Raw genomic sequence first — 26,863 nt, forward strand, 5'->3', positions numbered from 1 at the left:
CATTACTGTTATATTGTCAATTTGTTATATTGTTTTTTTAATTATTTGATTATGTAATATTATTTTGTTTATATTTATGCATTTTTAATATAAAACCAACCAACCAACCTAACCTTGCTCATGTTTTCGCATATGCCCACCCCCCCCCCTGACGAAATATGCCAGGTACGCCACTGAAAATAATGCCTACTCTAACTTCAACTTTTTTTTCTTTCCCCTTCTATGTCTGTTTTCTAATTCCCCTCCCTCGTTCTCTTTTCTACTTCTTTAATCTCATTTTTTAAACCTCGATCCATTTCTAGATTTACAATTTTAGGCTTAATTTAAGGGATCATTAATTTAATTAAGCTGAAGTGATCATCTAATATGTCATATCGTTGGTGTCTTTTTACTTGTAATGGATAGTTGTTTAATTCTTAACATTTTGTTACAACGTGTACTTTTAGGTCGACCTGTTTCTTTTCCCCTTCATTAATTTCTTCTTTCTTTTATCCTTGCTCCTTCCCCAGGACCAAAATCAAATTGAAACCAGTTGGATTTCCAACTGGTTTCAATTGGTTTCAATTGGTTTTAACTGGTTTCAATTGGTTTCATAGTTAACTGGAATTTAACAACTTCCAGTTGAAACCAATTGAAACCAGTTGGGCAACTGGAAATCCTAACTGGAACCAGTTGGGTAACTGGAAATGACTTCCAATTGGAAATAATTTCTAACTGGAACCAGTTGGGTTACTGGAAATCCCAACTGGAACCAGTTGGGTAACTGGAAATGACTTCCAACTGGAAATGATTTCTAACTTGAACCATGCAGTTGTGTAACTGGAAATCCTAACTGGTACCAGTTAGGTAACTGGAAATGATTTCCAATTGGTTTCCAATTGGAAATTTTCCAGTTACCCAACTGGATCCAATTGAAACCAGTTGGGCAACTGGAAATCCTAACTGGAACCAGTTAGGTAACTGGAGATGACTTCTAACTGGAAAGATGGGTAACTGGAAATGAATTATAATTGGAACCAGTTGGGTAACTGGAAATAAAACTGGAACCAGTTAGGTAACTGGAAATGATTTCCAATTGGTTTCCAATTGGAAATTTTCCAGTTACCCAACTGGATCCAATTGAAACCAGTTGGGCAACTGGAAATCCTAACTGGAACCAGTTAGGTAACTGGAAATAACTTCCAATTTTTTGCTTATCAATTTTTTATTTCTGGTACAAAATCCTTTATTTCTGAATGAAGACCATTTTTGGGGGGCGGACGGTTTTGCCCCCCCCCCCCTCCGTGGAAAATCCTAGGTACGCCACTGGCACTAGGCCTTCATACAATACGCAGCCTTTATATTTCAACATGCTATTCAAATACGCTTTCATTTTTCTTTAAGATGAACGAGATCGAGATCGAGACGAAGGAGGGTGAGAAGTGGTCAGAAAGGGATGGAGACTCAGAGAGAGGGGGGGGGGGGGGAGATAAACAATCTGGAATCAGCGAAACATTCATTTTACATCGATCGTCCGCCGAATTTGGGGAACTGCGAAAAGAGGTGTACTATTATCACGTGATCAAAATAAAATCTTGATGTTAGGATGGCGGTAGTGCATCAAAATATCGAGTTCCAGCACTTGAATTTCCTTCTCAAGGTAATATTTAAGAAAAAAATTAGGCAGAATGTATTCGAATGAAATCATGATTACAGATATATGCATAAAGTTATGTCTAGATATTCCGTTGATAGCCCGAATCGATCCGCTAATGTTTTTCACATTGTCCCACTCGTAGTGTTTTGTGTTAGCTCGACATTTGCAATGATTACCAAAAATGTTGTTCATTCAATTGATTTAACACTCGGGCACTGCATGTGTGTTCTGCCAAGGGTTCATCATTCTTGTGACAGGCCACCAAGAGAATACCTAGTACGGTAGGAGATAATTCTGATATGGAAAAGACCCACAAAAAATCTTTTTTTGTTGCATGTCGTTTAGTTAAATTCATGAAACTGTTAAACTTTGAGTTTGAGACTTTTTCTTTGAACTTCGGCATTTATTAAGGTAGATCTAATAAATGTAGCATAACTGTTAGGCATATTTTGATCAGATAAGAATTTCTTTGATTTTGGAAAGGAAATGGATTACAAATTTTGTCCTGACTCCAGCAGCTCGACCCCTAACTTAGTTTAATTTGTAAAAAAAAGCGCAAGTGTTTTTGGTTAGCCTATACTTTCTTTCTTTGGGAGCCATTTTGAAAAAAGTTGAGAGCCATGTTTCATTTTACTAGAGGTAGAGCCATTTTCAGTTTGTTTTTCCAGAGCCTAGTTTTGCATCGCAATTTGTCCTACTTGTAATGTTAAAAATTGTTTATTTAATTGATTTTTTTCTTTTCATTTTAATGTTATTGTTAAATCATTTGTTTAATTTATTGGTGTTCATGCAATGTTTCTTGTTTGCATCTCGTATTAACTTAACTGGATGTTCTAACACACACTGTCGGTGTCACTCACCAAAAATCCCCGCAGAATATCCTAATTTTGCCCTTCGTATTGCAGGATCTATATTTCCAGAGCATGCAGTGGCTTAGACCAAAAGCTTCGGTCTCTGTTATGTTGGTTGTTCAGCTGAACTCCGTTGGCTTCACTCACCAAATACAGAGACCGAAGTTCTAGCGCGATCTTTACAGGGGACTCAATGGCCATATGTTTATGTGTATTAAGTTCGGATAAAACAGGGCAGTGAAGTTGCGCGACAGCCGAGGTAAGTCACTGTTTTTGTTCCTTTTAACTTGATTTTCCCCGTTTTTTGGCAATTAATGACAAGAGGGAATATTAATTTGCATTTTGGTCGCATTAATTTTCAAAAGTTTGATTCATTAAAGACAAAAATTGAAGAGCCCCGACGGGGGGATTTTGCATTGTAAGTCCCCTAATGGTGGCTGCACGATAGCGAGCCGTCTGTGTATGAGGAGAAATTTAAAAAATAAAAAAATGTTAAAAAACTCCTCGAAACAGACGGCTGCCAGCTGTCTAGCAGTGGCTTAGTTCAGATTCATGAAAGAAGTTGGCCTGCTGAAAATGTGCTATTCATGATTTAAAAAATCTGTCATTTTGAGCAAAGTTCACAAACTTATTTTCTCGCAAAGTTAGGGTCGTATCTTCAAAATGACAAATAAAAAAAATTCTGTATCGAAGTTGTTTGCGAGACCTGGTGTCGCAGTGTTTTGAAAAATAGTACCCCTGGATATGGGAGTTTAAAACTTGATACACATTTTTTCTGAAACGCCTCGTCAATGATTCCAAAAAGTCCACTCAATTACGTGCCAGAAAGCAACGATGCCTGGAAATTAAAACTGCATCTGCGTTGGCCTGGTTGTCTGGCTACTATGCAGGCATGGATGGGAGTGATTTTCATGTTGGCAGTCGCTTGGTACTTAGCAGTTTTAGACAGTTGCGAGAGCGATCCCAAAGCCTGAATTTTCAACGCTGAAGCATAGTCTAGGTCCTTAAGGTGAGCGCACACCTTACAATTGGTCTACGACTCAGTTTTGGAATAAAACATATTAGAAATTGATGCTGATATTAAGACGTGGAATATCTTACTGTGTAAAGTTCGAAATCATCGTAAAAATACCCATGTTCAAATCTGTGACTATGCCATCATCCTTCTTAGAATAAAAGCAATTTTAATAGCTAGTCGTAATGACATCATAGTAGTCGTACAATTGGCTATGATTTGTAACAAATTTGGCATTTACTCCAAAACAAAGGCTTACAATCTTACAAAATGGTTATATCAGTATTCTTTCAATTTTAAAAAAATGAGCAAAATACGATTTGTTCCAAAATCGGATCGCGAACAGTCGTAAGATGTGTGGTGGCCTTTAAAATATTGGTAACACACTTTTTGGAGAATAAAGATATTTTTTAGGTGGTCTGTCATTAAGATGACAGATCACCTATTATATTCGTCAGAATTTTCTTTATTTTTATTGCCAAATCTTTGTCCACCTCTATCTCAAAATCGGGCATGTCAATTTCCTTGATTTTCATGTCATGTATGGGCATCATTATGGACATGGGAATCGAAACTTTTCAAGGTTATCAAATCATGATGACGTCATCTAGGCGCCATTTTGTAAAATTAAATGATTGATCATATCATCGCAACTAATCATCAAAAATCATCCATATTTGCATCATATCAATTTCAGGTGACAGGTCATCAGGACATATCATCAGAGGTCATGCAAAGGTCACGACGCGCACGTACGCGCGCGTCAAAATTTTGAATTTCCCCAAATCGACCATGGTCAAGTTTGGGTACGTTTCTGGTCATTTTGAGCATGTCAAGAATTTGCGCGCGCACAGGTATGCGTGCGCGTTCTTGCACCTACCATCGTTATGCATCTTCGAGTCATCATTTCTTTCATGTCTTTCCATTGTCCATTATCTTCTGATTAATTTGATACCTCATTCAGCCTCTTACGACCAATAATACGGGAATGCGCGTCCATTCAAATTTGCATTACGCGCGCGTAAATGGGCAAAAATATGCCTATATAAAATTCACTGTAGCTCTTCAGGGAGTCCGTTGACCCCAATTTTTCTTTTCATATTCGAATAGAGTATGAATAGGAGATATGATTTCATGCCACATTTGACTCTTAATTACATCGTGACGTCATCAAAATGGCGTCGGAACTAAGAACAAGTGTTTTCTGTTTCATGATGTCACCACAGTCATTTAAATTGATTTTAATTCCGTAAATCTTGGTCTGTTCTCGCCAAATTTTCAATATGTTTTAGCTTAGAATGTATCCTTTAGACAATATCTCCACTGTTTCATTTTAAAGCTTGTACTATTCTCAAAACTAGAATTTGTAGAGTTTTGTCATCATGCCAATTTGGAATTGCAAGAATGTACATTCAATGTCAAGTTGACAATATGTTTCATATTTTGCTCTATGTGCTTGTCGAACACACTGTGGCCGACTGGATAACACACCTGACTGGTATACCAGGGTTCGGTGGTTCAAACCTCGCTGGACCCCCTTTTTTTTTTTTTTTTTTTTTGGTCCTTTTTAGGTGGTCTGTCATTAAGATGACAGATCACCTATTATATTCGTCAGAATTTTCTTTATTTTTATTGCCAAATCTTTGTCCACCTCTATCTCAAAATCGGGCATGTCAATTTCCTTGATTTTCATGTCATGTATGGGCATCATTATGGACATGGGAATCGAAACTTTTCAAGGTTATCAAATCATGATGACGTCATCTAGGCGCCATTTTGTAAAATTAAATGATTGATCATATCATCGCAACTAATCATCAAAAATCATCCATATTTGCATCATATCAATTTCAGGTGACAGGTCATCAGGACATATCATCAGAGGTCATGCAAAGGTCACGACGCGCACGTACGCGCGCGTCAAAATTTTGAATTTCCCCAAATCGACCATGGTCAAGTTTGGGTACGTTTCTGGTCATTTTGAGCATGTCAAGAATTTGCGCGCGCACAGGTATGCGTGCGCGTTCTTGCACCTACCATCGTTATGCATCTTCGAGTCATCATTTCTTTCATGTCTTTCCATTGTCCATTATCTTCTGATTAATTTGATACCTCATTCAGCCTCTTACGACCAATAATACGGGAATGCGCGTCCATTCAAATTTGCATTACGCGCGCGTAAATGGGCAAAAATATGCCTATATAAAATTCACTGTAGCTCTTCAGGGAGTCCGTTGACCCCAAATTTTTTCTCACTCTTTTATATATTCAATATCTCATTTGGAGATTTTGTAATCACGTCAATTTTAAGTTATTAGTGAAAATTACATATTTCCGCAACAAACGTCAACGTACTTGACCGTATCTTCGTTATTACTGGTCAGTTTTCTTCCAAATTTTGATATGATATAGTGAAGACAATTCTCTACAAATAACGTGTGAATAATTTTGACTTTTGACCACAGTATCAATGTGTTATGATGTGTTTAAATTTTTGCAAATTTTTTCTGGATGTAATTTTTGCGAAATTCTTTAGAGAAATGTTTTATTAACCAATTGTACAGTCTTCCTGAAAATTTCAAGCCCACTTGCCTTGAATTTTTTTATGTAGGACAATTTTTGTAATTTTTCCGGAACTTTTTAAGGGGCAATTTTAACATTGTAAAACATCATTTATGTATTTTTTAGTAAACGCTGCAATATTTAAACGCTATTGGGTTGAAAATTTTCATTCCGGACATCTTGCGGAAATTCCTGGATTTTTTTCTGCTTGTTCATTTTTACTTAATATAACATATAACAAATTTTCAGGTACCTTCTGTGAAATGAAAAAATTGTGCAATTTAGTTAATTACACATGTTCCCGAAATTTTGCGGGAAAATTGCCAGTATTTGAATCTTTTACCTGACTTTTTTCAGTAAAAATCATCAAGAAAGAATTTTCAAGTAAATGTCAAAGTCTTACACAATTAATAAATGGATATTGAAAATTTTTGACGGAAAATATTATTTGAAATGTTTAAAAATTTTCAGAAATTTGGCAAACATTTACAAAAAAAATCTGGTTCTTTTATCAAATACATCACTGATGAGTTTTGATGTGAATGCTGTGAAATTATAGCATTATGAAACTTCTCATTAAAATCTATTGAAATGTAGCAGAAAATTTGAACAAAAATATTTAAGATATTTTAGCTTTTAAAAAGTATCACCTATGAATTTTCAAGTATTCTGTGAAATTAATACCCACTGACATTGTGAAATTTCGGTAAAATCGTCTGAGATTTTTGGAGAGTTTTTAAGCCGGCATTTTACGTGCTCCTAACTTTATTTCGTATTTAACATATTGCATTATCACCACCATCATTATAATCATCACGATTGTCATCACTACATTTATAATCACATTTAGCAATGGTCAAAATTTATTCCTTTGATGTCTATGATCAAGATTATCAATCATATCTGAATGATTCATTCCCGGGATTCATTTTATACAACATTAGCCGACAATGAATGAAAAATCATGACAGACCACCTAATTCGTCCGCATGACGAATTAAAATCTAGTTGATATATTCAATTCATGTTTTTCCTTTATCTAGGCAAGTGGGAAAGAGGTTGTTCAGCGTGCGTGTGAACATGCCTTTCTCTATCATAATGTCATCTCCTTTCCGATAGAGGTCATAGCTAAGATGGCTGATGGATTGGGAATCAATGTGAGAGATGCCGAAAAGGTCAGTTGAAAGGTCAATCTCGATTGACCACAGTATCTGTAATTCAAACAGGGTCTCATTCCACAACACGAGGCCAAGGGTCCACCCTTCTGAGGATAACATTTGTCAACATAAAGATTACTTTCTGTTTCTCATAGCCGAACCTATAAATGATGCTTTGGTTTCTACTGGTACACTGTACGTAATTAAGACTTTGATTCCGGTGTAGGGGAGATCGGGGTTAGTTGGAATGCGTGGGGTAGGTTGAAACATTGTGATTTTCTCTAACGCCTGTAAAATATATTGATTTTACAGGCGTTAAAAAAAATTACATTGTTTGAACTTACCCTGCGTTCCAACTAACCCCGATCTCCCCTATTAATGTAACTGAATAAATCAATTGTCCCATTGCCTGCTTCTAATTGGCAGCAAATGAGATTGCTTGATTTAGACACTTTTTTTTCTGTGATGGCCTTGCAGTGTAAATCAGAAAATGTCTTTGATCATTTGTTTCTAAGGCAAAATTATGCTTCTATTCATTTACAAAAATAGTTAACACATTTCATATTATGATCAGAGTAATGGAATTGCCATAAAGCATCTTCAGTGCTTTCAAAATCATTCTTTTCTTCTTGTAAGTACTCTGAAACAATCATGCTAAATCTGCTTGAGAAATTACCAGTGAATATGAAGTATAAGTTTTTACTTGAATTTGATCTAAGGTAACTTTTGTTGCTTAAAATCAAAGATTCCACTTTATAGCAGCAGTATATCGATTGGTTTCATAGATAATAATTTCCTACCAGTCTGTAATGTTCTCATGGATAAGGTACAAAATATTGTGTCTGTGAAGAAGTAATGAATTTTGTATTTTCTTGCAGCTTCTAGAGACACTAAGGAAAGTGATCAAACATGCTCTCTACATTGGATGCATTGATGCTGCTTCTGTCCATGCTGTTTTTCCTGGTAAGTATCCAGGGGGGCACTTGCCTTATTCAATTCTACAATGTAGTTTGTAAAGACAGGTTTGGATGTTTTGAATTGAATGTGTTTTGAGGTCAGCTCAGGGTAGTGTTTCCTTAGCTGTTTGTAAAGCTGGACTGATAAAACCTTGTATCCAAAAATTCAACAATTTTTAGGGCAGCTTAGAGAAGGTTTTATTGTAAAAATATAGCAATTGTCTGTCTCCTGATACCTGTGAAGAACTCTTTGGAGGCAAAAAAGCTTAGTAACCATGAAATAATTCTATAATCTAAGTTATTCTGAGCTGCCATCAAAATGTTGATATTTTTATATACAAGGTTTTTTCAGCCCAGCTACAAGACAGGGCTACCAGTCGATCGTTAACTCATGTGTAAACGTGTAAATTACAAACAGCTATTGGAAACTTCCCCAGAGTTGTTTTTGAATATCAAAAGCAAAGTTGCCAGAGCATTCCCGACATACATGTACGTACTGTATAAGTCAAAATATGTAAACAAACAGATATTTTCATGCCGACCTATTGCTAAGAAAGCGTGAATGCCTGTGAGCGACTAGCCATAGGGCCAAAGGCTTTGTGTCCTCTCCGAGGGGCCTGGTAGGGAGGATATATTATGGGCTATTGGCTATGTAGGGCTCTCGTCCACCAAGTGGGAATTGAATGTGATTCCCCACATTGCAAAGCCACTCCTCTTCGGTTTCATTTGCAACAGTGCATATGATGAATGGAATATTTTAGTGGTGGTGATTTTTTTACCTGATTGCTAAGAAAGCATGAATGCTTGTAAGCAAGCAACCAGAGGACCGATGGCTTAAGGTCCTCTCCGAAGGACCTGGTACTGAGGATTAATGCCTTACCACAGGGCACTAGCGCACCAAGTGGGAATCGAACCCGGGTCACCGGAATACGAATCCCCCGCTCTACCGACTGAGCTATTGCGCCTCACCTTTAGTGATTTGTTACTCGCAAATTTAGTCAAAATTAAAACTTTTTTTTTTTTAATTTCAGCTCATACAGTTTTCTTTGTGTATTACCACATGAGGTATTTCCACATTCATGGAATTACCTTTTCAGTAATTGGCTCCGTGTAGATGGTCATATATTTGTATTACAATTGCCACGCATAGTTATTGAGCTATAATTATCAATGTGTGCTTTTTTGTGTTTTTTTTTTCTCTCCAGCTAATTTTCACAAGAACCTGAAGGAACTTTTATCTAGAATAATTGGTGACAAATTGTAAGTTCAATTTATATGTTTTCTGAAATTCAAATGATTATGATTTCATACAAGATTTTGTTGCTGGTGTTTGATGCGTTGTCGATATCTTCATCTTCTCCACGTTCATGTTGCCTCTGTTATGTTTTGTTGGGGGCGGGGATCTACCATATTTACAGTGGTGCTCAAAAGTTTGTTGACCCCTACCATGTCTTAGATATTTACTTGTGAAGTTGTGAAGTCACGTGCTGTGAGATTCCAGTATGTTGTTTGAAGGTTTGCATGGTGGTATGTACAATCGCTGATGTGGTTTACGGTACACCATGTGTAGTGTCATAGAAACAGTGGATAGAAGAAGAGAAGAAATGGATAGGCGAGAAAGTGGAGATTTGAGAGTAGAGTATTTTTCTTGCAAGTAGTCCTGAAAAGGACTGTAAACCAGGAAAGATTGAAGAGTTGAGAACAGCTTGAGTAGTAGAGCCGATGAGGAGATGCTGGTTTGAGTCGGCGAGTAGAGGTGATGAGTAGTAGAGAGACTCGACGTTTCGGGCAGGTTGACTGTCCGTCTTCAGGAGATTCCAGTATGTACATGTAGGTTGGGCGAATTAATTACTTCCATCGGATACATAAATCAAATCTAACCTTGCTAGAAGACAATATGTGAATAACGAATTATTTCATACGGAAGGGGGCACATGACATGCACGCGCAATGTGTACTTTTGAGGTACATGTACTTAAAAAGTAAAAATAATAATTTTTGTTGTATCGGATTGACGCGTCTAAGCGCATATCATTACCCTGGTAATTGGATCCTGGCTTACCTGCACACAACGTATGCAGTTTCTCCATTCCCTTGGGAGCATTCCAACAAGGGTTTTTTTGACCCAATTGTTTACAAAATCACTACATAGACTTTGTTTTATGCTGTTAGGGGTGGGGATCTACCATATTTACAGTGGTGCTCAAAAGTAGGTGAATCCCTCCAGAAAGCGAACATATTTTAACTGTTCAGTGAATTGTCCACCATGTCTTTAATAGCTATTTAATTGTGTAGTCAGGTGATAAAATATTACATTGAATAAAGATTGTTTTGCTGGGCACCAAACCATGTAATGTTATGTTGTTGTCGTCAACACTCAGCATTAATGAGTGCATTGTGTGATTGGGTTCGCTAACTTTTGAGCACAACTGCACATGCAGTGACTCTCATTTCACTACGAAATGTTGGCAATGTGTTAGTTTTCACTTTTGAATACACAATTTTAACAATATTTGTAATCTTTTGATCGAAAAGAAAAGCTATATTGAAATTGTACAGAAATTGATATTTATTGATGATTTTACAGGAAGTGGGTTTCGAAATGAAGTGGATTTAAAAAAAAAGGAAAGGAATGTGAAATTAATGGAAGGAAAGTTTATTGAAACAATACTATGTCAAATTAATTTAGATTTATAAACACTTCTTGTAATAGAATTATCTCATGATTCCCAAGATAGATTCAATACTTCTCTTCCATAGGTTTTGGATATATTATTAACAGGGTAGGTTTCATTTTCGTGATTCACATTGTTTCATTTATTTTTTTTCAGAGACAAATGGAGACAGATATCAATAGAAAACAAAGGTAAAAAGAAGAGAATTAGTGTTATATGATTATGTAATATCCTATTCATCTATACTTTTCTGCCATATAATATAGGCATTAAATGTAAGTGATGCATCTGGTCTAGAGAGGTCCCTTACAGTGGGTAGCAGCCACCCAGAATCTCTGCCCCCTAGTCTTGCTTTTATCATTGCTTTTTTGCTATCAAAGTATACTATGTGGCAGTTATTCATATGAAAAATCTGCCCTGGGAAGGATTTTTAAATAAGAGGGGGGGGGGGGCTGTGCTGGGGATTTGCTCAGTAAGTTCTCGGAGCAATAACCCCCCCCCCCCCCTTTTTGGCTTGTCATTCTGATTTTCAGGGGGTGCTGCCTATGGTGAACAACAATTGCTGCATCCCCTGATAAATCTTGAGAGGGGGAGGGGGGGGGGGGCTTCAGCACTCCCACTTTCCAATGCCATGACTGAATCATAGTAAATGTTTTTTGCAGCATTGGACACATCAGTTATGTTTCTGTGTAACAGCAAATAATAATGATAATAGGCATTTTATAGCACCATCTATCTAGAAATATTCTATTCCAAGGCGCATTGTTTTTTATTATTATTATTACCCCGGCTTTAACTCGAGCTGCCTTTCAGCAAATAATAGCTTCAGGCTCTGCCTAGATTATAAGCTAACTTCCCCACCTCCACTTCCTTCCAGTTCTCTCTCATCTCTCTCCCTCTAGCCAGAAATAGATTTTGACACTTTTTTTTTTTTGGGGGGGGGGGGTGGTTGCATCATGGAGCTATTATATTTCCATGATTGCATATTAGAGCCCCACTTCATATAAAGAGCATCATACATGTATATGGAGAAGTTATTCATGCTGTAGCAGTAGCAGCTGCATTGCTGTTTTATTTATACTTTTCATTTTTGCTTGGGCAGATATCTGTTTGCATAACTGTTTGGTTTAGCCGAGCCTCCATGTATTATTTTTTGTTAGAAAATTTTAGTTTTAATAGGTTAGCTGTATTCTTACCACCTTGAAGTTAAAGAGTACTAGGTATGTCTCTGATCTGGAAATTTACCCAGACCTACCCCGATCAGAAATTACTCTGTATTTTTGCCTGTGCAAAAAAAAATTACTTATAACATCCATGATAGGATATGCCCACTGAATAGAAGGTCCTTGTCAGAATTACTACAACTTTCGCAGGGATTTTCCCAAAGTCATTGGGATTTTGGCAGTGTGAAGCAGCAAATAACGAGAACTTTTTCAACCATGCGAGCAGTTGGCGTGGATGCTGTGGCCTCGCCTACTCATCAGACCACAGTGCGCATGCTCGTAACTTCGAGAATTTACCTCAGAAATGTCTGCTTTGGGTCGGTGTGAATGTGAAAATTATCATCGGGTATTTTTAGGCCTGAGCAAGTTTTCATAATTTAGCAGGTACTCTGGAGAATGAGGCAGTCTGAATATACCTGGAGCCCCATCTTACAAAGAGTTACGATTGATACACCACAGCTATGGAAAGCCTGCAACGTCAACATCCATTATGCATGTTTGTTAAAAATATTTTCTAACTGTGATATATGCATACATTCATTGTTCTCTTGAAAAATCAGTGTGCTAAATCGTTTTGCAAAGGACCTCGTTCAAATTTGTTGTAGAAAGTAATATGACAATGATGGTTTTCCATAGAACTGAGATTGGTCGGACCAATCGAACCTCTTTGTTAGACGGAACCTGTAATGCAATGCAATTTAGCTCAGGGCCCCGTCTTACAAAGAGCTCTGATTGATCCCCATTAATTTCAATCTCAACTCTGAAAAGCTAACAATGTCAGAATTCTTCATGCAAGAAATTTACACAATGTCCTTCTGGAAACGACGATGAACTCCTTGAATGTGTTAGAGTATAGATCATACATATAGCTCTATGCATTCAAGATGGTGGTTGTGCTGGCTTTCCATAGTTAGTGATGGATCGATACATGGGCGTCGAAGCAGAGGATTATGATTTGTGTTTTGGAGGAGGACTCAACAATAGATGACCCCTCCAGGAACAGAGGATAATCCTCTGCGCCGACGCCCATGGATGGATCGATCACAACTCTTTGTAAGATGGGGTTAGTGATGATTTCTTTTCAACATGTTATTTAAGTGATTTTTTTTTTCTTTGCAGTTTCCCAACCAAAGCTGGTAGACTTTGATTGGAGGGTGGACATCAAAACCTCGTCGGATACCTTAGCCAGAATGTCAGTACCAACATGTATCCTACAGTTACAGGTATGTCAATAGATAAGAAATAGTCATAGAGGTACACAACCTTCATCAATCAGACTTTGATCTTTAAATTGGCAACAATTGCTAGTTTTCTATTCATTTAAAAATTTTAATGAGTGAAATATGGACATATTATAAGTGGAATGAATGATGATAGTAAAATTTCCACAATAGGTTGCCAATTTGCATATTTAAGTGATGTTCATGTTTTCAATTTATATAGTGTAGTTATTAAAGTTATTATCCATACAGGCGTATCTCTGGAAGTTGAATCTCGATCGGCTGTTTGGACCACAGTAATTTGTTCATCTTTATTCAAAGATTGAATTTGAAGATATAAGATACATATATGCTTTGCAGATTCTGGTCTAAAATATTGCTTTGACTTCTAGAAGGTCTACTTATTCAGACTTAATTAATATGCCTGGGTTAAATTTCTTGAAACCATGATGAAATAAAAATATTCAGGGTTTCCTCTTGAAACGTTACTGCCGGCACTGACAACATGTAGAGCCCCCGGGCTAAGCTTATTGCCAATCTCCACTAAGTTACTCAATCCGTGAAAGGACTAGATACTGTGCTTGATTGGTTATTTCAGCAAATCAGGGGCAATCTCCTCTGTGTGGAATCCAGGAAGTAAGGTGTAAAATCTAATTGAGAGGCTGGAAGATGATTATGAACGAGACATTGATTCGGGATCAACTTGACTGTGGCATCCAGCAAGTGATGTGGGAAATAAAAATTGTGATACTGAACTATATGTTTAGAATATTTTTCTTGAACTTGTATTACAGATCGAGGAGACTGCATCCAACTCCCATCTCATGCCAGGCCTGTCAACCCAGAATGTAGAGCTGAGCAAAGAGACGTTAGATACCATGCTGGATGGGTTAGGCAAAATACGGGACCAACTCAACTCTGTAGCATCCAGAAAGTGAGGTAGGAAATGAAATTTGGCAGCAGTACCATGGACCAGCTTAACTCTGTGGCATCCAGGAAGTGAGATGGGAAATGAAATTTGGCAGCAATAGCTTGGACCAGCTTAACTCTGTCGCATCCAGGAAGTGAGGTGGGAAATGAAATTTGGAGGCTGGGTGGAGAGACATTATAAACTGTGCTTGATCAGTTATTTCAGCAAATCAGGGGCAAATACATCTCTGTATCATCCAGGAAGTGAGGTGGGATAAGAAATTTTGAGGCAATATCATGTACAAGCTCAACTTGGTTGCATCCAGAAAGTGATGGGGGAAATAAAATTTGGAGGCTGGGTAGAGAGACATTATAAACTGTGCCTGATCAGTTATTTCAGCAAATCAGGGACAAACTCATCTCTGTATCATCCAGGAGGTGCGGTATAAAATGAAATTGGGGAGGCTGGAAGCCAAGTATTAAAGGAAGGAGACATGGATATTAAAGGGATCAAGTCTGTGGCATCAAGGTTGTGATGTGGGAAATTATATACTGTGCTTGATCGCTTGCTTCAGCAAATCAAGGGCTATTTCAACTCTGTCAAAAAAAACGATAATTTTCTGGAATGTAATTTGGCAGAGGAGCTCCCAATGCCCTGGAACTTTTTGTTGCCTCAGAGAGGACTGTTAACGTGAAGATTCCAACGTAATAATCAGAGCTAGAACCACCTTAATTGGATTTGAAGTTTGTGAAATACCTTTGATTTTTCTCTCCCTCCCCCCAAAAGGAAAATATTAATTGTGGAGGCAAAATACAAATTTATATTTGTAGCTGTTTGCCTTGAGTATGGCCTCTCCTCCCTCCCCATAATACTAAAACCACCATGGAAATGAAGAGTATCATTTCTGCATTTCAATTCTTTTCTGACGTGTGTAAAACATTTAAATGACCGTAAATTATTCCTAGGTTTTTTAAGTATAAGATGACAACAATAAAGATGCAAACGCACTTCTAACATTGTCAGATATTTTTTATTTCAATGTACACAGAAGCACTTCAAAATATACAAGTTAACTTTCAAATGCAGAAACCTTTGCTCAAATGCTTATACAGTATTGCTCGGAATAAAGTTGACACCCTTCCGAAGGGTCACGCATCTACCGCGAGACAGGCGTGACCCAAAAAATTACCACCAGCCGATTTCGCGCGTGAAATTCACGCGTCAATTTCACGCATGCAGCTGGCAGAAGAGAGGCCCAATGCTCACGTAAAACACGAGATTTTTTCAGATTTGATCTCTATTTGTCCATGTAGTTTGCGCCTCAACTCTAGGCACTTTTTGGTCAAAACACGACGCAATCCCGATGCAATCCCGTCGGTTTACTGACGGATGGTCTATTATCACTTGGTCTAATCATCAGATGGGCTAACAACATTCGGGCTAAACCCACTTAGTCCAATTCTCTTTTAATTCACCATCCCGTCATTTGCACTTCAAGATATTCAACCCGATAGACAGCGGGTTGAAAATCCTAAATTCCCAATAGCTAGACAGCGGGTTGAAAAACTGCCTCAAGCGCGCGCATCAGACGAGTCCCCGCTAGAAATCCATGTGCCCAGCTCTTGACCGAGTGACCCAGTTATAGTTACATATTTGGCTTAAAGGACGAGTAGATTATCTTTCCACTGTTTATTTGTGGAGCTAGCTCCATGGTTTATTTTTCAGTGTTTATGTTATCAAAGACGTCTTCCGTTTAAAGGACAAGTCTTGCTTTTTATGCAGGTTCCCTCATATTTCACTCTTTTAAATTGTCTTTAATTCCAAATCGCTATTTTCTTTAATTTGAATTAATTGTTATGCCTTGTCTGATTTGTATTCTCATAAGTTTTCTGATATTGTTTTATAATTTTGTTTGTACTTGTGAAATATGTAAAATAAAGTCAAATCAAATCAAGTAGATAATCTTTTTCTATCTTTTATTTTTTATCTTTTGTTCTTCAATTCTGTAATTTTAATCAGGTACGTATTTCATTCAAAAGAACAAGTATTTTCATCATTTTTCTATTCATCATTCAAAGAAGAAGATTCGCTTTCCATCATTTTCTGTTCATTGTTTTTTTGTTTTTTTTAATCAGTAATACATCGTTCATTTAAAGGACGAGTTGATTTGCTAACCATCATTTTCTGTTTATCAATTCTGTTTTTTTTTTCAATTTCCTCACTTACGTCTTTTAATCAAAGATTCGCTTTCCATCATTTTTCTGTTCATAAATTCTGCATTTTTATTTTATCAGTTACGTCGTTCATTCAAAGGACGAGTAGATTTGCTTACCATCATTTTTCTGTTCATTGATTGACCCTTTTTTCATTTAATCAGTTACGACGTTAATTCAAAGGACGAGTATAATTCAGATTTGAGTTTTATTATGAAGTTATGAAACAGAGATTTAGAATCAAGTTAGAATTAATCATAGTTATAGAACATTTAAATTTAAAAAAAAAACACAACCAATGAGATGTGAAATCCATTAAGAATGGAACAGATATTACTAGATTTGCTAACCATCATTTTCTGTTCATCAATATTCTGTTGTTGTTTTTTTCATCACTGACGACTTTTATTCAAAGATTCGCTTTCCATCATTTTCTGTTCATTAATTCTGTATTTTTATTTTATCAGTTACGTCGTTCATTCAAAGGAAAGTAGATTCGTTTTTCCTAATTTTTGTTCATCATTATTCAGGTTTTTTTTTATAATTTCATCATTTACGTCTTTTATTCAAAGAAGATTCGCTTTCAATCATTTTTCTGTTCAATTCTGTATATTTTATCAGTTACATCGTTCATGGCAAGAACGAGTTGATTCCCTTTCCATCATTTTTTGAGTTCCATCAATTCTGTGTTTTGTTTTCATTGTTCATCAGTTACGTCTTTTATCTAAAGAAGAAACGCTGTCCATCATTTTTCTGTTCAACAATTCTGTATTTTTATTTTATCAGTTACATCGTTCATTCCAAGAACGAGTAGATTCACTTTCCATCATTATGACGTTCAGAGCACGAGTAGATATGCTTTCCATTTTCCTGTTCATCAATTCTGTGTTTTAATTTAATCAGTTTCGTCTGTTTATTCAAAGAACGAGTAGATTTGCTTTCCATCATTTTGTGTTTATCAATTCTGTGTGTTTATTTTATCGGTTACGTCTTTTATTCAAAGATGATTCGCTTCCCATCATTTTTCATTTTTTCGCTATCAATAACAGTTGATTTTATACCCAAAGATATTAATTTACAATATCATCATCATCATTTGTATATTTATTCTCCTCATTCAATTCTTCTTATGTCTTTCACTTCTTTTTGTTCCTGTTCTTCTTTCTTTACCTTTATCTTTACCATGTTCATTCGTTCATCCACCATATCATCTGTTGTTTCTCTCTTATCCTTATCTTCTTTATCCTTTATTTCTTTCTCTTAGCCGTCGTCTTCTTCCTCCTACTTCGCCCACTTTTCTCTTCGATCGGCTATCTTGAACCCCCCCCCCCCCTTCCCGGAAAAAGAATACCCGCAAGTGGCCCTGCTTTAAATGCCTAGCATCAGCACTTTCTGAAAAATCTTATTCAGTCCCCGCCCCCCCCCCCTTGTATCTTCCTTAAATATTTTTTTTGCATGTTGTGTTACTCTGTTCCCTTTCTCTCCGTCCATCATTCCAGCAACAGCCCCCCCCCCCCCTATAAGTAATATCGTCTTTTTACGCCCGCCCGTATAAGACGAGACGTAACTTGGTATCACGCTCGGTATCCGTCTGTCCCTCCATTCGTTAACATTTCCTTATAAACATGATAACTCCAGTTTAACTTAACCCGAGGCTTATATTATTTGGTGTGTATATGATACAAGCGTCAAAAGGTCAAGTCACCATCTTCCATTTTTTTTGCTTGACCAATATACTCTATTTTCCGTGTAACCCGAGCGAACACAAAAACATTGACAAAATATCAAAAAAATGTTTGGTAAAACATGAAAATGTTTAAGGGAAATGTTAAAATCATATAACATGTATGGTTTTCTCAATGCTATAATACATTTTCCTAACGTTTAGCATTTAAAACGTATTTCCCTAATGTATTTTAGTAATGTTAATAAAATGTTGCAATGATATATTTTTACGAATTGACTCGTTTTAATCCATGTGCATATATATTATCTCTTGCTAATTTGTTTATTTATATTCATTTTATGTTGCCCTGTGTACTGTTCGTCTATATATAGAACAGACAACCTGGACTTATTGTAATTGTTTCTCTTTTTATCAAGAACAGGTGATTTTATACAAAAAAATATAATTCATTTTCAATATCAACATCTTCCTCCTTATCATTTTTCTCATGGCCATCATCGTGTCTCTCATCACCACTCCGGGCCCCCAAATGCCGACTATATTGGACAATTTGGGGGTGGGCATTGATCATAGACTGGCTTAATCACTGATCAGTGGGCCGGCTTAATACATGTTCTATTCAAACAGTTACACAAAAGATCATTGTGTAACTTACAGTCTTCTCATTGTTAGCTGTTCTATAATCTTCACACCTCTATTCATTGTCCACAAAACGCGCCAGACGGTGTAATTAATTGACCCCAGTCAAGTCCACATATAGCTAGGGTTGTTCAATTCAACCACGTTTCAAGAGTAATTAATATACGAGTAGACGTTCCTGATCTTATCTAATATCTGTATAAAATAATGTACACATTAGATAGGGAAGATTGATACTGAAGAAATAAAACAATGTAAGAGTCTTGTACCGTCATATTATACATGTATGACTGATGGAACGATTGAAGTTAAAGAGAAATGCGAGAGAAGAAAGGAAAGAATGATCTGAAGAAATAAAATAATTAAATGTATATAGACTTAAAAGAGATTGAACAAGAACGGTAGAAGAATAAAAGATAAGACAATAACAATTGATAGTGAATAAAATAAAGGGATAGACGTAGAAGATATTCAACAAAAAATTAAGAGCGATAGAAGAAAAGAGGACCGGAACTATTGATATTGAATAACAAAATAAAGGGATTGACTTAATAGAGATTAAGAGAAATTAAGATATATATATATATATAGCAGGCGTATGTGTACGTGTAGAACAAGAGAGGTTGATACTGACTAAATGAAAGCAAATGATGATAAATTGGAACGACTGATAAGAAAAGAAATACATGTAACCCACCCCCTCACCCATGCTGATGCCAGGCCGTCCTCGACTATACCCGATGTTCAAACTATAATTATGTTGTGCATTAAATGAATAAGGTAAGTTTGTCTTTCCACATTTCTAGCTGATTGTTTTACTTTAATCATTTTTCATACACATTCATGAAAAACGTACTGCGCAATTTAATGTCATTTAATTGGATATATTTCTTTTTTTAATTTAAGTATACTGCCACTTCCGGACATATTGTTTCCATTGTTTTATTGCTTGGTTTTCCCTCATTCGCTCCCTCAATAATTTTAATCACATCATATCACTACTGAAGTTTAGGGGTGGATCCAGCTTTTTCAACGGGGCCCGGGGGTTGTATGCTTATTCAGTAAAATCTTACAAGTTGATAAAAAATGAGTTTCACTCCCAAATAAAGGCAATATATTCCACGAAAAATCTGAACATAAAAGCAAAAAGAAACCTAAACGAAAAAAAAGTCAGTTCATGGCCGTATGCAGCGGGGGGGGGGGGGGGGGGATATATTGAAAACTTAATATTTTATTTTTTTTACAAAATTAATTAAAGGCATGCACGAAATGCTTCAATTGCCCTTTACAGAATGGAAAGACGCAATGACAAGCTCGGTCACTTTTCTCACTTCCTTTCAATTTTTTTTTTAATGCATCTTGCCCACCCCCCCCCCCCTACCCGCGAAAAATGTCTGCATACGGCCATGGGTCAGTTCACTTATGTATGTCCGATATTTACCACAACAAATATTTAATGAATCTCGATTGAAAGGGAGAGGGTGCTTATGCCCCCCCCCCCCCCCCATCCTCTACGGCTCAAATTCACATTTTTTTTTATTTCAAAATTTTGCTTGTTTCGATTTCAAATGGGATTTTCAATTTCAGAAAAAATTTCCTTAGTACTTGTTCCCATTCTTTATAAAGTTTTCGCTATGCCTCTTAGAACTTGTTTTTTGTAGTATTTCTCGTTGATATTAGGCATAATCTATTCATTTTATTTTACTCCTAAATCATACTATAATTAAAAGACAAAATCCATCTCGTGCGAGTACTCGTTTATGCTTTTGCAGATACCGTACCAGAAATGCACGAGCTCGAAAGAAAATCAGATTGCTCGAACTAAGTTACAACAAAATCACCAAATAGAAAGTATTTCGTGCTTTTTGTGCTATCCCAGTGATTGTTACTGAATCTAAACTCATTCTCTTCGGTAAAATGATACAGGTATTGTATTTTTTTAATGATGGACGTCCATTTTAGAGACAAAATCGGAAGTATATGCACTGTCACTGTCCTCTCTGCCTCTGCTCACATGTACCGCCTACTGGTACCGTAGTGTACCGTACGATGACTACCTAGCCTAGGCTAGCTTAGCTACCGTACCGTATACTATTCTCGTACTAGTGACAGTGTGATGGTAGCTAGCTAGCTAGTTACCTAGTACGGTACTTAGTAGTACAATTCTTCAAGACTTAAGTTTAGCCCAGGCCTAGCGTTGATCGTATACCCATATATGCTTACTTTGTCTTTGTGGCAATGCAGATATCGACGAGTGAGGGATATGTTAAGCACATTACAATTACAAGCCTTCACAAGGCACAAGCAATTTTAATAATGTTGATTCTACTCGATTGTCATAATGTGAATGTCCAGTCAGATCCTTTTTATGCCCAGTCGCCATATTATTACCAAGTTAGTAAAGATCTAGTACCACTAAAGATCTATTTGAGAATATCGACTAGGAGTAGGATTGTAGATCTAGTCTAACCCTAGACCAAAAGCTTCGGTCTCTGTTATGTTGGTTGTTCAGCTGAACTCCGTTGGCTTCACTCACCAAATACAGAGACCGAAGTTCTAGCGCTATCTGTACAGGGGACTCAATGGCCATATGTTTATGTACTTAAGATCGGATAAAACGGGGAAGTGAATTTGCGCGACAGCCGAGGTAAGTCACTGTTTTTGTTCCTTTTACCTTGATTTTTCTCCGTTTTTTGGCAATTAATGCCAAGAGGGAATATTAATTTGCATTTTGGTCGCGTTAATTTTCAAAATTTTTATTCATTAAAGACAAAAATTGAAGAGCCCCGACGGGGGGATTTTGCATTGCAAGTCCCCTAATGGTGGCTGCACGCTAGCGAGCCGTCTGTGTACGAGGAGAAATTTAAAAAAAAAAAAATGTTAAAAAACTCCTCGAAACAGACGGCTGCCAGCTGTCTAGTCTAACCCATGCTCATGATTATGACAGTGCAGAGCTCCGATTTACCTCTATTCTGGATATGCTATCATAAAGAAATACGAAACCTGCATCATTGGACTGAAGAAGAGTAAGTCTACAACATGCACATACTAACGTTAGGTCTACATTTTTTAAAATACAGACAGCAAATTAACAATTACAATGTAAATGTTAATTTGCTGTCTGTATTTTAAAAAGATGTAGACCTGACGTTAGTACGTGCACATGGGCGAATTTGTAAGCAAACATAACCGAAGATATAATACTTACAGTTAATTGGCCTGATGTTAATCAGGCCAATGTGATCCATTGTCTGACTTCAGTGGTTCATCTTTGTGCCTTCAGGCTAATCCACCGTTGGGTCTTAGTTAAGACCAAATCTTTACTTATATTGACAAATATACATCTATATATCAAATCAAATGCATGTTTCTAAGGAATGATAAGGGAAAAAATGAGTCGAGCAAGCATTAGCGTACCTACGGGGGGGGGGGGGGGGCAGAGGGTACAGACTGCTCCCCCCCTGATGAGTCACGACCCATGCAAGAGACGTATCCCTGCCCCCCCCCCCCCCCTAGCGAGCGAGCGAGATACAGATGGCCGCTCCTTTAAACTTGAAGACCTTTTTTTTGGTCAATTTCTTTCTGATATGAAATCCGTAATTTGTGGTTGAAGCCCTTTATTTTTATTTTTCTTGTCAAAATTTTTCCTGGTATAATATCTTTTATTTCTGGTCGAAGACCTTTTTTTTTTGCTTGTCAATTTTTTTGACGAATTTGCCCCCCCCCCCTCCCCTTTGGAAAATCCTAGGTACGCCACTGCGAGCAAGAGATGACAGCAGAGGTGACGTGATTCAGTGAGAGGAGAGAATATAAAAACAATTCTGAAAACTACCATTCGAACAATGAAGATTAATAAAAATTGATAAAGATATATGGTTATGACAATCGGGTGACAATAAATTGACACTTAAATTTTTTTTTCTTTGTTAATTCATAAACACCAGATTGAGCGTCGCATAACAAACAAAAAAACACATACACACAAAAAAAGGGATTCAAAAGGATTGAGAAGAGTGGAGTAGAAAAAAAGGGTAGGGATCGAGGGAGAAGTGAGCTGAGATAGCGATAGAGTAGAAATTCAAGAGTGAGACATGGGTCAAATGGAAATATATCAACATCAAAAACGATAAAAAATAAAATATGAGGAAACAAGGGAAAAGAACACTGATTGTAATTAAGCATGAGTCAAGGACATTCGTGTTGCAATCAAATTAAGCCCTGTACGTCCTGTGTTTGTGTGACTGGATCGAGTGGTGGGAGAAAAAAAGGAGTTTATCATTCCTTATATCATAATGGCGGAAGAATGTTTAGCAATAATGCACTGAAAATATGATGAAATTAAATCATTCTGGTTGCAAACAAAGTAAGAGAATGACGATAAAGGAATGTAAGGAAATAAACAATAGGTCTGTTTTTTCCAGCCTCGGCGTCTCTTGCTTAATCTAGCCACCCCGCCCCCCTTTCTCTCCATTTTCTTTTGCTCTCTCTCTCTTGATCATTTCCCCCTCCATCTGTCTCTCGTATCTTTCGCTCTCTCCTTCTCTTGCTCGACTCTGTCCATTCTTATCTTGGATGCTCCATTTTCTTATAACTATTAACTACTTATCCCAGAAAGTACGTGATCTCATCTCGACCCGACTTTCATTCAACGAAGTTCAGAAAGATGTAAATTTGAGGGCGATGACACGAGCGTGCATTAAAATTGTGCACTCGCGCCAAGCTCAACAGCTCTATGATCTTTTTTTGTTTGGGTTTCGAGGAGACGGCATCTTAGTTACGGCAATAAGTTGTTGCATGCTGTACATCGTAATTTCGAGAGAGACATCGCGGCAAGTCAGCAGGGCTAATTCGAGCCATGAGAGTTGTCCAAATGGTGACATTTTATTAATTATCAAATCAATATCTCTTCGACAGAAGATCGTCCCTCCTTCTGCGGTATTATCGCGGTAATACACGAGATTTTCATTTAAAAATCTCGTGGTACATTACCGTGGTAATTTCTCTCAGAGCGCGACTCCCGCCGATGGAAATTTGCTGGTGGTAATCGCGCGCGACCCGATTTCACATCGACTTACGCGGTACAGGGCGGTAAAGCGTCAACTTTATTCCGAGCAATTGTAGTACAAGTGCAGAGAACACAGAAATACTGTACACTGTATACTATAGATTTATGTAAGTATGGTTGGAATAAATGTACAAAAGGCTATATTATCATAAATTAAATCACTAGTCTATTTACTGCTCTTTATTTTGTCATAGCTTGTGCAGCTTTCGCTGCTGTAGACTTTGGACGCAAGGCGAGTTCACATCTGAGAAGGGAAGTGACAAATTTTGCAATAAGGCCTGTGAAAAAAAAGCAATGATATGAATATAAATGACAGTATACAAAATGCACTGAGGTTGATAATGTCTCCGTAGCCATTATGAGAGACTTTAAAATCAGCGTAGGCGTTGGTGCTGAAAGCACAATTCAAATTACATTCCCTAAATTCATCCATGTTGTACAACGCCTACTTAGCTTGTTGTACGCGAGCAAATGGGAGGCTGAATGTAAAAAACTGAATGTCAAACATTCGTACCGTTGCACGAAAGACGTACCATCCAAAATGTACCGTTGCACGGCTTTAGGAGGTGACGTCACAATACGATTTAATTCATTGCGCTCAGTAAAAATGAAGGTGCAATGTGCGTATAAGCCTAGCCTGCTGGCTAAATGCGCAATGCTGCCCAAGATCATGTGCGCTAGTGGGATTTTGCTTTCAATATTTTTGCTCCCTATTCATAAATTACTGCAGGGAAAAACTCTTCTTTTTTCATATTTTCGCTAAACTCTGAGGCGTTGTACAACACAAATAGCGAATATTCTTATTCGTGCAATGGTGCAAAATTTCGCATTCGGTGAAAGAAAGAAACACTCTATAGAACTCGGCTAACGCCTCGTTGAATAGAGCATCTTTATTTCGCCTCATGAGAAATCTCGCACCATCGCACTCATGCCTATTCGCTATTTGTATGCTGTTACATGCACCGGACTATACATTACATGTAACATCCAACATACATGAAAAAATGATATTTTTCTGCTTAACTATCAATCCAATTCGGTGTATTCACAAAATGGTGCGCCATCTATCGGTTGCTGCGAACAGACCAAATTTCTAACTTCAGGGTCGACATCGTGCGCAGGTGAACGGTAATGTGACGGTGATGCTGCAAAAAAGGACAACCATATGGCAGGAATTCACCCAAAACAGTCTTAATTAAATTTCTATCCCATCTTCAGACAAAGGCTGAATTGCAGAATCTTTTACAAATAATAATTACATAATTACACAATGCTTAATAAATCAAAATAGTTATTTGATCTCTATAAACAAACTTGCCTAGATAAATGAGTACTTTTTCAATTTTTTTTTTCAATTTAATTCACTTTATTCAACCATAAAAATATATATATACAAATCATACAGTGTACATAATTATGCAACAAATGGTACAAAATATGGCTAGGACCATAAAAAAAGCAAACTGCTTGTAGAGAATGGCCCCAAAAACAGTAATACGTAGTACGCAATGTATCGTGCATTATTTGAATTAAAAAAAGTATAGGCACATACAAAAAGACAATTAATTTAAAACACACACGCCTTGTCCATCAACTTAAACTTTGAAACAGGCATTGGAGCAAGAACAGTTTGATTTAGCGGAAGTGAAAAAGGAGGGGGAGTAGAGATAGAACAGGAAAATAAAGCATGAACAGCATAGTTAAATGACATTATGCAAGCAGGTCGAGCCGCGTCACTGGCCAGCGCTGAAAAATCACATGTATGCATGCACTATAGTACTAGCGCGGACAACAGATATCAACTTTTTCCCATGAGGCATTGCGAATGTCGGCCTGTCCGCTTCAACCGATAGATGGTGCACCGTATTGTGAATCCACCGAATTTTGTGATTTTGCATTACACAGAATGGAAGAAAATCAAATAATGGCTGTAATATAATGTTGGTTAAAGAAGCAAAACTATTCGACTACTATAAACATTGCACTATTCTGAAAATAATGTTTTAACCAGTCGAACAAAATAATTTACATCACTATTCTAACGAAGCCTATCTTTCTATTCTGACAATATTCTAATGTACAGCGTATACATACATGTATAAATAACATAATCATCCACAAGACTGCAGAAAAATAATTGTGATAGAAGTGTGCAAAGTAATACAAGGGCATTCTACCTGTGCCCTTCATTTACATGGTATACATGTTTACCATGGTGACACGACATTTGCTCCGGCGACAATTGCTCTGGGCTTTATTTCTTCTAAATTATAGGGTTAGGGTTAGTTAGGGTTGCAATAGGGTTTTATGTTGGGTTTAGGGTTATGATAGGGTATAGTCTTAAATCCATGGTTGAAGTTGGTAATTCCATTAATGTGTGGGTTTTGCAATTGTCGCCGGAGCAAATGTCATGGAACAGTAGTAGGAAATTTATTCAACAAAATAGAAATTGATATGTAATGAACAATACTAATGAATATTCAAGAAATAATTGTAGTAATGAATATTAAACCAACTGTAGAAATTGGTATATGATTAATTGCAGTAACGAATATTCAAATTTCATTATTATGGAAAAATTGAAATATTAGCCCCAAAAACTGTTAAATATCAAGATGTAAATGTATGCAATTAATTTTATGTTCATGTGAATGAAATTCTGTTGTTTTTCCTTCTTTATTCTGAATCACATAAATAAAGTATGTATATTTTATATATTAGTACCTTATCTGAATGATTCAAGGTCTAGTTTGTTTCCTGTGAGAAAAGTTCTTATTGGTATATACAGTGCGTCTCAAAAAAAACTATACTCTTTTGAAATGGCTGCCAAACAAAAAATATGTCACTTTGGGGAAAAATACTTATATATATATGGAAAGCCAATAAATTAAACTTTCAAATGACACCAAACAGTCGGAAAACTATTCATGCTTGAGTGAGCACTACCCACTTAAACAAAGGGTATGAAAATTAGGGTGGGCAGGAATTAGCCTTCCAATTTCTTTCAGTTTTTGAGAGGCATGTCCCTTGGAACTTGCAAAGTTGAGGGTGTTG

General features: G+C 36.9%; 1 protein-coding gene across 2 annotated transcripts; it reads left to right on the top strand.

Annotated features, from left to right (window-relative positions):
- Nucleotides 1-1,526: 1,526 nt before the first annotated feature.
- On the top strand, nt 1,527-23,967 carry LOC129268849 (COMM domain-containing protein 9-like). 2 transcript variants are annotated; one of them, XR_010294632.1, is made up of 9 exons: nt 1,527-1,639; nt 7,108-7,239; nt 8,100-8,184; nt 9,383-9,437; nt 11,009-11,043; nt 13,195-13,298; nt 14,090-14,384; nt 14,494-15,316; nt 23,866-23,967. XR_010294632.1 is itself a non-coding variant. In XM_064104574.1 (7 exons), the coding sequence occupies exons 1-7, from the start codon at nt 1,586-1,588 to the stop codon at nt 14,231-14,233; spliced, it is 609 nt and encodes a 202-aa protein (XP_063960644.1). In that variant the 5' UTR covers nt 1,527-1,585; the 3' UTR covers nt 14,234-18,565. The 2 variants fall into 2 exon arrangements, 1 of the variants encoding a protein (XP_063960644.1); XM_064104574.1 differs by lacking the exon at nt 23,866-23,967 and having other exon boundaries at nt 14,090-18,565.
- The last annotated feature ends 2,896 nt before the right edge of the window (nt 23,968-26,863 follow it).

Source organism: Lytechinus pictus, chromosome 9, assembly GCF_037042905.1.
Source record: "Lytechinus pictus isolate F3 Inbred chromosome 9, Lp3.0, whole genome shotgun sequence".
Lineage (NCBI taxonomy): Eukaryota > Metazoa > Echinodermata > Echinoidea > Temnopleuroida > Toxopneustidae > Lytechinus > Lytechinus pictus.

Bases quoted from the DNA above. Each gene is read 5' to 3' on its own strand.
- LOC129268849 (XM_064104574.1), top strand. From the start codon at position 1,586: ATGGCGGTAGTGCATCAAAATATCGAGTTCCAGCACTTGAATTTCCTT. The intron at 1,640-7,107 runs GTAATATTTAAG...TCCTTTATCTAG, and splicing joins ACTTGAATTTCCTTCTCAAG to GCAAGTGGGAAAGAGGTTGT. The intron at 11,044-13,194 runs GTAAAAAGAAGA...TTTTCTTTGCAG, and splicing joins GATATCAATAGAAAACAAAG to TTTCCCAACCAAAGCTGGTA.